Source organism: Lates calcarifer, linkage group LG17 (assembly GCF_001640805.2).
Source record: "Lates calcarifer isolate ASB-BC8 linkage group LG17, TLL_Latcal_v3, whole genome shotgun sequence".
Classification (NCBI taxonomy): Eukaryota; Metazoa; Chordata; class Actinopteri; family Centropomidae; genus Lates; species Lates calcarifer.
Window position 1 is genome coordinate 23241956 of NC_066849.1, and position 15273 is coordinate 23257228.

Sequence of the window (15273 nt, forward strand, 5' to 3'; positions counted from 1 at the left end):
AGGCACATTTTTAGGCTAACAAAAAAGCCCTCCTGCTGTATAAATAAACTGTAACTGAAGCAGCAGGATGTTGTTAGAGAGACAAGCAACACAGCCTTTGGCAAGACTGGGAGGTAAGGCGAGAAGAAAAGAGGAGAGGGGGGAGGAGAAAAGAAGATGTTCTAAATTCAAAATAAAGAGGTATAAGAGGTTTTATATTAAAATGAATAAATTATATCCAAGCTTTACCCTGGTATGGAGACACCTGGTTGAGACACACACAAGCTGGCATCAGTCATGTGACAGGTACGCAGAGGTCACATCAAGTGTTTGTTGAAAACACTGAATGAATTAACTTTACTCAATGTAACTTTTGTTTGTTTACACTCCTCAGGGCATCTTTTCAGTGGAGCAGCTGGCTTAATGAGTTTCCAAGTTTGTATCCAAGAACTGGTTCTGGATGTGCAGCTATCTTGTTTATTCAATCAAATGGTTGATTGTGCTACAAACAAAACTTTTTTGCAGAAGCAAAGACAGACAACTGGGTACCTTTAGTAATAGTCACAACTCAGACACACCACTGACAATATGCTCACATATGCTCCCAAAGCTATAACACAGTCTTTCACTCACACACACACACACACACACACACACACACACACACACACACACACACACACACACACACACACACACACACACACACAGACCTTGAGGTTGGTCTCTCCATCGAGGCTGGCTGTGGTGATGTGACAGGTGCCGTCTGCCCGATCTGATGACAGCAACACCAGGTCAGCAGGGAACGTTTCATCTTTAGCCACACGAACAATGTCCCCTACCTAGATGGGCAGGCAGAAGACACAAAGACACACACAAACACATACACACAGGAAGGTTATTAAATGTTATTTATTTATTTGCAATAGATCTTTTTGTGTTTATTAGATTTCCTTCTGTATGGGACCAAAGTGAAAAAACATTTGCCTTTGCCTTATAATCCTCATGTTTAGAAATTCAAACTATAAAACACTTATTTAAAACCATGTAAAAGTAGCCTAAAAATTATGGGTTTAGTTTGACAATATGCCTGCCTACGAGAAAATCATCTTGGCATTTGCATTTCAGCTTTTACATTCATTCTTTTTGACTAATAATATAGCATCACAGCCTCTTTGCTTATAACTAACACTTGCTAGGCAGCTGCATAATTGTCTATGAGTAACAATTTGCACTGTCAGTATTCAGCTCTCAAACTTCTACTGACACTGAGTGACTCTGCACACCTTTCTGCCTCTGAAATAAATAACATCTTTCACTTCAGGTGACAGCAAGTGTGGCTGTGACTGGGTCAACAGTACAGAGAGCTTCAGAGGAGCTTGAGAGATGAATTTACTGTTTGACTAAAGGACACATGCCATTTAGGTAGTGCTGCATTGGCTCCAGACAGACTAGTTACGGTGTCTCTGAGCAGTGTGACCTAAGTGGATTTGTATGCTCTACAGTATTTTGCAACCCTGCCACATGAAACAGCGCTCTTTTCATTGACAACATACAGTATCTTATGCTATCTTTCTATACAGTCTTACTCTAGAGAAACACCACTAGCACCAGGAATTTAACAGCCAAGCTTAAGTTAGTTACAGCTATTGCCTATGAGCTGTGAAAAGCTATTCTGAGGTACTTTAATGCACTGGTTTTTGCCATCTTACCCTGATGTTCTTAGATCTTGTTTGGACCAGACTTCCACTGCGAACCACAAACACTGGAGCCCCATTCACCTCGTTGTCAGCCTTGTGTCTCAGCCAATCCTCATAGCCCTATGAGAAAACTCAGTCAGTAACCAACCAAATACAGCGGCTGATAGCTGCTAATTTCACAGTGGATTACAGCATTTTTGCTTTGCTGGTGATACAGGTAGAACTAGTCACTGATCAACTGAAGTAACTAACAGCTGTTTCTGTTTTGTATCACTGCCAATTTCATTATTGGTTAGAAAAAAAATTATTGTGAACTGACTCAAGATTTTTCTCTTTTTTGTATATTTATAACAAGGTAATTGCTTGTGGAAAATTGGGTTCAAGTCTTCTTAATTAATGTGAATTCTACTGAATAGTAACCTAAGTTGAAACAAATTAGATATCACAAGTTGTTGACCACAATTAATCTAACTTTGATCATTCTGCACGTGTGTTAGTTCCCCATTTTTAGCACAACAAACAGGAAGCTGTCATGCATTCATGTTCTCACCTGTTTTATGGCAGTTACTGTGATCACAAAGAAAAGAGGCAGACCGCTGGTGACTGGGGAAGTTGGGGTATCTATCATTAACTGGAAAGACAAATACAGAGGAGGAGATGCAAAGATGTCAACAAATTGTAAGAGAGGTGGGAGGTGGATTAAAAATATAAAAATATACACACACACACACACACACACACACACACACACCCACATATGTGTATATATGTGTACATATATATATATATATATATATATATATATATATATATATATATCTGATATACATACATATCAGATATCAGAGTCTCAGTAACAGTGGGTGTGCCCTGAAAACAAGACATCTAGAAAGACAACAGAGAGAAGTAGCGGCTGATGTGTCAAACAGGAAACAGGAACTTCCCTCAAAGGTTAACTATGTTCAGAACAACTCACACATGAACACACACACAAAAACAGCATTTACTGGTCCAGTCACACCTCAGCTTTCCACACCTAATGTGAATCAGTGATGAACCATTTGTTGAAGATTTCACACTCAGCAGTTACCCAAAACTGCAGTGATGCATAAAATGAAAGCCAAGGCGTCCTTCTCTGCAAATGTTAAAAAAAAAAAACTTCTACCTTTGAGTACTATTTTACTTTTCATTCATTCATTTATAAATATATTTTAAAACTTTTTTGTACAGTCATTATTGAACAGTTGTACAGTATAGAGACAAGATATGAAGTTAGAGAGAGAAAGGATAAGACAAGCAACCAAAGCCCCTCGATGGACCCAAACTGGGGGTGTTGCATTTACATTACATGGTGTGTGTTTACATGGTGCCACTCAGCTGCCACAGTGACCTACATAAAACTTCTATTTGCAGAAAAGCAAAAACTGCAGTTGTTTAGAGGAGCACAGAACATGGGGGCATAGTGATTGTCCTCTTAAACCTCATGGATCAACATTTTTTTCTTTTGTAATGTAATTAAATGTTTAGCCAGAAAGAAATTGATTGTGCTTCAAGCTATAAAGGTGCAGAGGTACAAATTGAGCATGGGTTGTTTTGTTAGTTCTCAAATGTAGGCGATGCGGTCCACATTCCTGCCAATAGTTTCACACTGTTCCAATGATCAACAAGTGACAGAGAAGTGCTGAGAAAAGCAGCAATGCAAAGGCAGGGAGGAAGAAGACTGTTACAGAGTAAACGTGGATGTAAACAATGCAAGTTTCAAATTTAAAAAGAAAAATACGTTTTGCAAATGTTCCGGGAGACAGAAAACAAACTCCACACATCTGTTAGGCCTCGAGGATACACATTTAGTTTTGATTTACAAAGACTGTAAACTGAAACTTTGTTTGTTCAAAAGAAAACTCCTCTGGATACCATCAAATAAGACACACCAAAGACGTATTTGAACATTTTAACAAACAGTAACATCAAACATTAAACACTAACTCTCTAACTGTAATAATAATTTGCATAAAGCCAACACTTTTCTTTACTTGGTGTCTTAAGGGAAACAGTAGTTCACAACAGCTATCTAGGAACCCAACTCAGGCTACCTAAAAATGATCAAATTGTCCATCTAAGAAAACGTCATGTTCATAATGTCAAGATAAAATGAGGCCCTCCTTCCAGTGACTTGAGACTAAGCTGACTTCAGCTACACTGACAAGTTGAGTGGGTGAAAAGAGAGCCTTTTTAGACAGAGTCAAGTCGATTGCTTTGGCTTCACTACACAGGCCCAAATAAATCAGGAGAAGTCTGAAAATTTGAAAGCCAAATCCTACTTCAGCACAGGCTGACTGATGCAAAGTGAAGGCTCAATGCCTAGGGCTGGCTGTAAAGTCACACGTAATACTTAATGTGTGGGTGTAATGTGTTAATACAGAGGCAGACCTGTCTCTCTGCTGGCCCCTAGAAGTCTATGAGTCACTCATTCATCCCAAAACAAGATATGCACACACGCACACATTTGTATTGAGGGCAAGAAAACTGAGGTCACACTTGACCCATCTCTATCCGACTGAGAAGAAACATGAACCTGCAATAAGGAAAAGTGAGCGTGTGCATTTGTGAGTGGTTTTACCTGTACAAGGAAGATAATGAGAAAATAGAAGTTGGCTATCCTCCTGAACTGCTCAAACAGATTCTTGGGGACAAAATTCCAAATTGTGTACTGAAAGAGAAAGAAAAAAAAAATACATTTAGGGTTTACATAAACAGGACAAAGACCAAGCAAAGGTTTTTTTAAGTGGGGTATCTGCAGATTTCAAAAGCCCTACAAGCCTTTGAATGCCAGATGGAACTGCATTAGAGAACAAGTAAAATATATAAAAATAAATGCATGTGGCAATAAAATTAGCCTGCTGGTACATAAAGAAAACAAACACCACCAATTAGTTTATAAGGGCACTAAGATTAACTGTGTAGTATAACACAAAATAAATAGAGCCTTGTCTTTTCAAAGGATTCATCTTTTAATGGTTTCAATTAACAGGAATTTAACATCCTGAAATTACTGTATCTAGTGTGACCGCAGGGTTTTCTGGTATGTGGTGAAGGAGTTCACCCAGTTGTGCTGAGTACACCTTTCCTAAGAAGAGTGAAACACTCGCTGCTGTGGCGGTTTTTGTTTCATTCTCACAGTATGTTTAAATTCATCACTTCCTGTGCAGCATGATCTAGAAAAAACCTGTGGCTGCACTTACTTTACAATAAATTCTGAGTTTTAACTGCTTGTTTTCAAGGGGAAAGTCATCACATTAGATCCACCTTGTTTTTATTTGAGCTGTTTCTGTCTCACAAAACACATGACTTAAAATCAATTTAACACCAACTGAGGTCAATCATTTACTCAACTACCTAATCAATGACAGTCACCACTGCTGGTGGCAGGCAGCAGCCTCTTTGGATTATTATCCTTTTGTTCCGTATTCTTCCGACTGACCTACTATACTAATCCTCTCGCCCACATAAAACTTTTTTGTCTGAGTTGATCCTGTTATCAACAAATCCTGCTTCTCTCTGCCTGCGCACTAGAGCTCCAGACTTAATTTTTGTTTATGAGTTTTTGTAGGTGACATTTTTTTCTTCAGCCATGTGTGTTGTCATTGCTCAGGTTCATGCAAAATGTCATGATTCATGAAAAAAAACAAAACAAGAAATGCTTCAAACTATCAAATTCGGAAATAAATAAAGAAACAGTGCTTCTACTACTTGTCTGTTTAGCACAAAAAATGCTTCCAGACATAGTGCTTTTGTGGTGACGACAGAGAAAGTGATTATGGCAGATTTGAAGATTCATGATAAAACATTTTCCAGATATTTTACCTACTTACATTTAAAAGGGAATAAAATTTTATAATGTATTGTAAATAAAATGAATTATAATAAATTGCCTCATTCTGACACAGTGGGGAAAATTCAAACACTGGCTTAAGCAACATTCAGTACCTTGGATGAGATGATTCTGTTGTCTGCAAAGCGTTGTGGTATGTAGTGGCCATGCTGGGGGAAACGGTTTGCTACATAAACCGTCCTGGTCTCACTCTGATGAGGGGGATCAAAGCCCTGAGGGACGGAAGGACATGAGAGGAGAGAGGATGTGGAGAGAGAGGGAAAAGAAGGGGGAGGGAAAAAAGGGCCAGAGGGAAAAAGGAGACAACAGGTTACTTACAGTACAGAACAACTCTTAGTACATCCCTTATAGTAGACATCTCTGCTGTTGACATTTATCTTGTTGGCATTGAAGAGAAGCATGATGAACACTTGTAAGTCTACACCAAGCTAAAATAAACCTGGTTCCAGTTACAGTTTATTAAAGCCATTTCTCTAAGGATCAGTATTTTATCTACTGCAGCAGAGGTTCTTCTGGCAACTGAGGCATCCTACGGTGAGAAACAGAAAGCGAAACTACACTAGCAAGAGGCAGAACATGGTAAACATCTCTTGCTCAGCTAATTCTACTGTATATGTTCATCTTTGAGTGTTGAGTGTGGAGTACTGCAGCTGGTGAAAGCATGTTTACAGCAAGACACATCTTCATTGTGATTTTAATGAATTAATAGACCAAGTTTCAAAATGTGTTTCTGAAACTAAGACAACTTGCATAAGACAACCAGAATAACACAGAAGCCATACTAAAAAAAATATATAATGTGTGCATTAAGAAAGGATATAAGTATAACAAATAAACTGCAACATACAGTATGCTGCTCATCACAGTCTGGTTGACTGTGTTGAGCTGTGGATAATTTGCTGGCAAGTGGCATTCAGTGGACCCATGACAACTGTAAATTTTATAGTAACACTATTACATGTCTTTTAAGTTAAAATTGATATGAGGTGGTGGTTATATTAGACACAGTTCTATGTCAAAAATGCCACAACAACAACAACAACAACAACAACAAATCATGTCCTTAGCACTGGAGAGGTTGTTATTACTGATCTAATGTTGGTCATTTTTCAGCCACCTATCTGGAGACAATTAAGATTAGGCTCATTCCATCACTGCTAATGTCACACTCTCTTGCATAGTTCAAACATCATTTTCAGGTACTGTCCCTTCATTCACACCCAACTCAGCTGATTATTAAGAAGGTTAAAGCAAGTGCATACAACCATTTGCAAATATTATATGACGTAGCTCTAACACTCACACAAACACACACACACCCATACGCACACTCAGAGGAATGTATCCAGGCCACGTCACTCACTCCCACACTGATTCACCTCTGTTCAGGGACACATGTAAACTATTACTGCCTTTCCCTCTCTCCTGCTTTCCATCTGCTGCTGCTGAGTTCTCACTGTTTTCTAAATAAAAGTACCACACCTAAAACAAAAATTGTTGCAGTTTTTAGGTCCTGTAATTTCCTCTAACGGACACTATAGGTCTCTCTCTTTCTCTTTTTTAAATCACACCAATAACTTTCAGGGTGCTGTTAGCATTTTGTCAAACAAACAGTGAACTTTCTGTCATCACCTGGCAGAAAATCAGTGATCCACCTTTAGGAATAAAAACAACATGTTCAGGTTTTTCCATTTTTACTGATCCATGTGACATTTCACTGTTGTTTCTCTGCATTTATGTTTATTTTAGTTTGATGGTGAATGCTCAACACAATGGATGGGAGAGGAGCCAAAACAGTGGCCAAAGCAGAATTGCAGCAAAAAATAACAAATGTATACTGGGACCAAATAACCTCTAATCGTCTGGTCATTAATTCTATAAAGTATGTATAATTAATGTTGCCTGAAACAACATAATTATTTTCCTATGATACAATAAATACTCTCAGAACCAACCACACTGGCCCCATGTATTGATGGCAAACAGATGTTTTTCTTGCACTCCTATTTAAAACCAGGAAGGGGTGTTTGTGACACATAAGTGTGAAGATTAACGCAAATTCAAATCTATACATCTGCCCTGTTTAACCACTTCACTGCAGGTTCCTTTTAAAACACACTCAGATTTTCTGCAGAAGAGTCAAAGAGACAAAAGATACCACACAGTCAAACATAGTGTATGTATACTGGAACCACACTAGTCTAACCGGACTCAGTCAGTCATGGCAAACAGCAGCATGTCTCAGTTGCATGTGAATTCCTGACCAGAGAACTGCAGCCGACAGAGGAAGTTCTCACAAATTTCAAGTAAATAAATGAACCGTGGTTAAAACTTTACTTAGTGCATCCTGCTGTGTTGGACTGTGGTAAACTGTCGCCTAAAAAATTCCTTCCTAGAGAGTCACAGGTAACTATTTCTGGAAAAAGCTTCAACCAGCTCACAGACTGCAGCTTACTTCTCTTTTAGCAGTCTTTCAACAACAACTCTGATCTTTATTGTTAGAACATTTTATGAAGTAAGGTCAAGTGAGCATGTAAACCGTCAAACTTCCTGCATCAGATTCAATCAAGTTTACATACAATACTGTATCACTAGCTTAGAGGTGCTCTTTATGACCATTGCTTCGGAGGGGAACATGCACAATAGTACCACTGTTTGTTAACGCTGGCGGCTGAGCGGCTCCCATGACCGCACAGTCACATTTAAACACACATTAAGAAACACAGGGTTTTAAATCAACCTATATGTACCAGCAACTGCAGACACTTCCTGACACTGCCAGGAAATGATTTTTGTAAGGCAGAAATCCCCACATCTAGTAAAGTAATTGTGAAGTCACTGGCATTAGTCAATGAGCTGTAGGTAGATTATGGTAATTTTGTACTTTAGGACTGTTAACATCTTACTTAATACATGATTACTGTAAGGAACCTTGATGGTAGTTGTTGGAGGAGAGTGATTCTCATTCCCTTTCTCCACCCAGTTTTTCAGACAGTCTGAAGAGTCCAAGAGTTTACATCACTGCAGCATCAATCAGCTGTTAGTTAGGTTGCTTAATCATTAATATCTTTGCACAAAGTTGCTTAAGTTAGCTTAATTGCTGGCTGGGTACATACAGAACCTGTGTAATTGTGAAAAGGATGCGGCGTTGAGAAATGAAGGAAGCACCTTACCCAATGTTCCTGTAAGCACTGCAGTGCAGCTTTAATGTAGTCATTGTTGCAGCTCTTAGTCACAAGAGGAACTAGTGCTTTCTACCTTGAACAGTAAATAATAATACAAATGTACAGTAGTCTCACAGTATTATCTTTTGAAGCAGACATAAGTTTTAAAACTATTTATTGTCCCTGTGCTGTGGCCCACCCTGAATCATCTGCCTGAGTTCTGAACTCCTCTTGAAACATCATCTAACTAAAAAGGAGGACTCTCTCTCTGTCTGTGCTTCGATTTTCTTGACAGCCGCTCATCCGATCAACTTCAAACATCGCAGGTGTATTGCCGAGGACCCAAAGAGCAGTGTCGACTGTTAAGTGTTTTGGATGAGTGGGTCTCAAGAAAGCTTCAAACATCCCTTGTCTACATTACTTGACGTGAAGAAAAAGGCAGAACTCAACTCTGAGGACAGAGAAGCACCCGGATAATTAACAGCGCACACAAGCCAGGGTTTTAAGAAAACCAAACAAATGACACTGCAGACAAATACTGCAGCCTGGAAAGCAAGCTGGATTAATACAAGCTAAGGAGTCACAACTGACAGATACATTTTGAACAACAATGTGGTCCACAATAACTCAATTACGTCAAGCAAACAAGTCTTACCTGTATATGATGTCAATAACAGGACAATTAAATGTTATATGTAAAGAGTGCCACGTTGCATTTGGGGTTAGGGTTAGGGACTATGCCTGACTCTCAAGGCATGCATCCTATCACTAAACACAAGACTAATAAATAGATCACTCATTATGTTTACAGTCAATAAATAAATGCCGAAACAGCACTCATTCACTTGTTCCAGATCTCTTCCTGTATATACAACTCTGCTCCACTATAGTAACCAACAAGTCCCAGTATTAAATGATGTTTGTTTAACATTGTCTTACAGGTTAGTCCACTGCAGGCTGTGGCTGATTTGCTTGTGTAGATAATACCAATAAACCTAGGTTATGATTCAAGCATTCAGATGTTCCAGGAAAGCTTGAAATATTCAATGATCAGCAACAATGATGTGCCAAAGACCAAACTTGAAGAAGAAAGAAAACTAAGTACTAAGAAAACTGCATTGTGCTGATGTCACACTTGGCTGAGGATTAGGTACCACTGATGCATATTAGGGGCACTTAAACTTCTCATTAAGTACATCAATGAGGCGAGTCCAGGTAGAGGTCATTTTTCATTTTTTTATGTCCCTTATTAGATTTATATCAAGCACAAAAAAAGAAGACTGGGTATAAGAAGCTGAGCTGGAGAAGGCTTCCTGACCACTGAGATTGTACAAAGTGGCTGATAGTGAATATTAGAAAGATATGGGCAAAAGAAAATAACAGATCTCATTCTTATTCTTTACTGGCAGCTCTGCAATGAAAATAAAAATAAATACTACCGTGGCAACAAGTGCAATGTGGCTTTCTTGTAAAAACAGCTGAAATCAGACATTTTTATTTTGTTGCCAGACTTTCACGCTCCCATCAATTTGTGGGCCAACAGGTAATTACTCCCTGCATAAAGCCTACAAGTCCCACAGTGCCTTGGGGGAATCATTGCCTCGAACAATGGCCGGGAGGCAGACTAATGCATCACAACCAAGGCAAAGCACTGAGTCGTATTATAGACTAAGAGGCATTTAATCAAGTGGGATGAGCTAATCAGAGATGGAAAGAGGGAGAGGTGGAGTTGCATAAAGGGTAACGGTAAAGACAGAACGACTGCAACACAAAGAGGAACAGAGAGAGCAATAGATTGTAGTCAGATGCGGTGGGTGCAGCTTTAGACAGCATTACTGGTGACAAGAGCAATACTAATATGACCTCAGGCATGCCAAACACATACCTAATAACATGTGGCATGAAATGAGTAGCCTGAAGCAGAGCTACAGATGATAAGGAACTTTGCAGTTTTATCAAGGGTGGCATGGAGTAGTTAATTATCAGATGTTTTACTGCTTTATTACACTGGACTATTAGGATAGCTGCAGCAATATCCGAGAGCGATCATGAATGAGATTGTAAAAGTGTAGCTCAGCAGGCTAAGATGCATTTGTAATGTTATAAATAGGAAATAACATGTATCTACATAATCTTCTCCATTTTTTATTTCACTGACTTGCAGGGAGTGAAACTTGTTTCAGATGCAGGTAATGCATCAAAGCAAGCATTTAATAACCTCTACTTTTGTTTTGTGTGTTTTTTCCCTGAAATTACATAATGACCATCAGTGCTTGGTAATGCAATTGGAGGAAATGACTATTTTGAAATTTCCTCTCCCTCAGTGCATTGAAGCAATATCCACACTCCCAGATAAGCTGTATCAAGCCTTGCTGCAGAACAACTTTACATTTGTGAGGTATGCCTTTGGGAAATAAAACTCAGAACTCAAACAATAATAATATACCACTAAAGGTATGAAAAGGATAATGTGAATGTGGTGGTTTCTTTAATTAAAACGGCTGCTGTTCAGCGGCCAGATCACGCTTCTCAGATATTCTAACTGTGTGAATTGTGTGAAACTTTTATACCACATGGGCATGGACCAATTGCTGCCTGGCAAGTCAATCAATATAAAAACTTATGATACGCTTTGGAAATTGCCAGAAATAATACATGGCAATTACTCTAAAAGTTTCCAGAACAAGATGTCATATGGTTTTTCCCAGTTGCATCTCTTACGTGTACTGTAATTATAGAAGGTCTTTTATGATGTAAATGCAGAATTACTTGCATGACACCTGACTACTGATGGAAAAAGACAGGCATTAAAAGCCTTTCACACTGCCTTAGGAGTCTTAGAGGAGTCCCCCACCTTCCCTTCCTCCTGCCTCCTTCTTCAGGTGGACCAATGTCACCCAGAAAGAAACTGATAAGAAATATGTGAGAGAATAAACATCTGTTCATTACCTTCCAGCTGATATCAAGGTCAGACAAATGCCCCCCAACAAACTTTTTTCATTAGGACAGTTGTATTGAGACACATTTTAATTACATTTTTAATTAATGTGGCAGGTCATTTATGTGGGATGGGTCAAATGAACTGTGCTATCTCAAATTAGGAAGGAGACTACAATTTCTATGGACACAAACTCTCTCTGGTGCTCTTTAAAAAAGTGAAGGCCAAAAGTAATCTCTAAAAGCAGAGAGAAAACTTTTTTTGTACATACTGACAAACTGTGCAAAAGCCACTTCAACCCAATTCCAAGTACAGGCAGCACTCAGTGATTAAAATGTGGGAGCAAGGGAAACACCTTAGCATTGATTAAACTCACTGGCTATGGTGACATCAACAGTTTGGCCAATGTGTGACTAATCTCATAATATGTACTCCCTCACACACAGTCCCTCTACCAGTCACACCACTCTTATTTACACTGTATGTCAATGCAGGCTCTTATCCAAACTTTAAACTCTACTTTGATCACAAAAATCCTACCATTTAACCATCATACAACCATTGTGTCATTGCAGCATGACTAAAACACAAATCACACACCCCTCAATCACAATTCAAAGCCCACTTTATCTACTATGCCCCTGTTATTCACTTCCTGCACTAGTGACATTGGTTAAAATCAGAATCAGGCAGGACTCATTTGTTTGGCAGGGTCCATTTATTGTCATTTAACTGCTCTCCAGATGCCTTTCCCCGTCAAGGCGTCACCACACAGCCATGTTTGTAGGCAAACAACAGGTGATTACAGCAAATACAGGATGTTCTCCCATCATGTGTACTCAATCAAACACCATTAATATTACATTTATAGTCAATGCATGCAAATCTAGCTATGTCAGATATGATTAAAACAGCACTGGGTGGATACAAAGGTGTCATGAAAGTTAATATAAGAGAGATCATTTTATGCTGTTATGCTTGAGATTAGAGGCTAATATCTAACCAGCCGTTAAAGTCAGTTTGTTGGCTCACTTGACTCAAATTTGGTATGAATAAAAACTGTGTCTAAGTTAAAGTCGTGTGAGGTAGCAAACGCTAAGAGTTAACACTGGCTAGAATAAGTGGAGTTGGAGACGCTGTTTAACTTTGCCAAGTTTTACGTTGTTAGTCAGGTAGCTAGCGTTAACTTAGTTGATTCAAAGTATTGAACTGCAATGGGAAACAATTCGGCTGTAGTTAAAATGCGAGCAAACTTCAAATCAACTCGAATTTAAACTCAAAACTCCGGTCTAATCTAGTTAGCAGAGTAAAAGCTAATAAACGGTAGCTAGCTGGGGAGGTGGCTAACATGTTAACCCACACCTGGCTGTCACCACCGTGAGACGGACAACAATGTTTAAGACACACTGTCAACAGCTAATTAGCTAGGCTAGCTTGCTAAATTACACCCAAATAAAGTTCATACATCTTTCTGTGGGCTGATATTTGTAATACGTGACAGCTGTTGTGGGATAATGAAGGCTAACGTTATGAGAAAGGTAAGAGAGCAGTTTACCAGCTGCTGCCGTATCCACCGTAGCATCCTTGCAAAATACGTTCCCAAGTAGCGAGCACAGTCGCTAGCCCAGCGCTAGCAACTAGCTACTCCAACAAAACCGTCCCGAACCATAAATATTTCCCCCGGAAGGCAGCTCCTCTCGGTCGCATCACGCGACACATTCATGCGGTGTAACTGTGCAAAAATATAAATCCGGTCTTTCCCATTCCGCGGTAATGTCACGACAAATGAGCCCCGGTAAAAGTGACAGACGGCTGGCCACAGAGTCGTCCCAGCGAGCTACGCACCATCTCTGCTCTGCCACGATCAGCTTCCCCCTGCCAGCGCACAGCCCTGTGCAGACACTGGCTGCTCTCTAGCGGCCTCCCTACGCCCCCTGCCTGTCTGCAATCACAAATCATAGATGCACAGATAGATTTGCTGAAGATGTGGAGGCTGTTGAGGATTTTGAACACAGGATACTGTACACAAGAGTCAGGTATAATTAAAAAATTTTAAAGCATGGAGACAGTCTGTGATTTATATTCAATAGAAGGGTGTAAACTAAGAGTAAGGCCTGATTACCAAATAGGCAAAGGAGGCAAATGCTCAATGACCCCCACACCCACAAAAGAAGCCCCAGGTTCACTTTATAGCTATGTCTGTATGGTAATTTAATTAGTTCAGCTGATATTAATCATGATCATAATTGAGGTCCAGTAGCTTGTTAACTCACTGATTCTCCCAGCAAGTTAAACTGGAAATCTGAAGAGTATCACAAACCTGAAACCTCCAATGTGTAAGAATTTGAAAATGAGTAATATTTATGGAGCACAGACATGAATACAAGTGGTGTTGTTGCACTTTTTTATTAAGTTTACCTTGTGCTGAATGGCCCTGAACTTATCCCATTATATAGATGTATATATTGCAGTGGTGCTATTAAATTGCAGAGTCTTTACTGCATTGCAAACTGCTAATACTATTTACACAAAATAGTGATAATGCAGGGCTAAGAGTCATATCTGGACTGCTTACTAGGCACTTTTTGAACTGGTGAATAGTATTTGTCAGAGCCAACAGAATGGTAGTTTAAAGTGGATTTGCTTCCTCCAAGTGTGTTTCAGATATGTTAAGCCACAGAGAATGATTTTCTCATCTCCTGGGGCAAATCCTAACTGAACATGAGCTGACTCTTTCACATTCATTCATGGGCCCTTGCTCATTCAAGTGGCCCTTTTTGAGAATGGAAAATTACAAACATAAAAATTTAGGGCCAGGCATAAAATGGTACTCTGACAAAGGGAATCTGTTAGGTGGGTAAAACATGCATTTGCCTTTTATTCCCTTCTTCTAAATCTCTCACAATGCTCTCCAGTCTTCCAGGATTTATCTTGTAAGGCATCTCACATAAAGTGAGGTCATCCAAGTATTAGTGGCTCTCTCCCAGTGATGAATCCGCCATTTCCCCTCCCTCCCTGGAGACTTGGCTCCTGTGCATCTCAATTAGTCGATAATGTATAGACAACAGGATGAGAAATGCTCATACTTTTGAAAAATTGAAGAATCTGAAGGGTTTGGCTGTACTGTGCGTTTTCTTAATTGATTCAATATGCTGCATATGATTGAAAACACTGAAGTGATGTTCCCATCAATGGCAAGAGAAGCAAATTGCAAATGATAATGATCCTGTGTAATCAATGTGTTCCAGCAGCTATATTTAGAGCAGACTTGCTGCAGCTGCTCAGCAGTTTTTCTCTCTCTTTCTGGGCTCCTGAATGAAAAATTGAAACGTACCAATGTATTTGCATGTTTTTGCATCTTTCCTAATAGCCTCATGTTTGTTCCTTAAGGTGCTAGTGTGACTCAACTCCCTACCACAGAAAGCCTCCTCCTACTGGATTCTCTATCATGAAAGCCTTTTTAAATACCAGAAAAAACAGTGAGGCTGAGCCAAACACCACCAACATGCATTTATCTCCAGGATTAGGACAGCTTTAGGCCACTCTGTGAGTCAGCACTGACTGTGCCACAGTGCTTGCAACATCTTGGGTTCAAGGCCC

The 15273-nt window shown here is 39.5% G+C and overlaps 1 protein-coding gene across 4 annotated transcripts in view; it reads right to left on the reverse strand.

Annotated features, from left to right (window-relative positions):
• atp11b (ATPase phospholipid transporting 11B (putative)) overlaps positions 1-13561 on the reverse strand; it is a 58052-nt gene extending 44491 nt beyond the window's left edge. For 2 of the 4 annotated variants that reach the window (XM_051077376.1, XM_051077379.1), the window contains exons 1-6: positions 13229-13561; positions 5667-5783; positions 4300-4389; positions 2230-2310; positions 1692-1799; positions 693-821 (exon numbers count right to left, since the gene is read on the reverse strand). In XM_051077376.1, coding sequence (XP_050933333.1) covers positions 693-821; positions 1692-1799; positions 2230-2310; positions 4300-4389; positions 5667-5783; positions 13229-13255 — 552 coding nt within the window. In that variant the 5' untranslated portion in view covers positions 13256-13561. The remainder of the gene's footprint in view (positions 1-692; positions 822-1691; positions 1800-2229; positions 2311-4299; positions 4390-5666; positions 5784-13228) is intronic. The other 2 variants (XM_051077377.1, XM_018687193.2) reach the window with 1 other exon arrangement.
• Positions 13562-15273: the final 1712 nt, after the last annotated feature.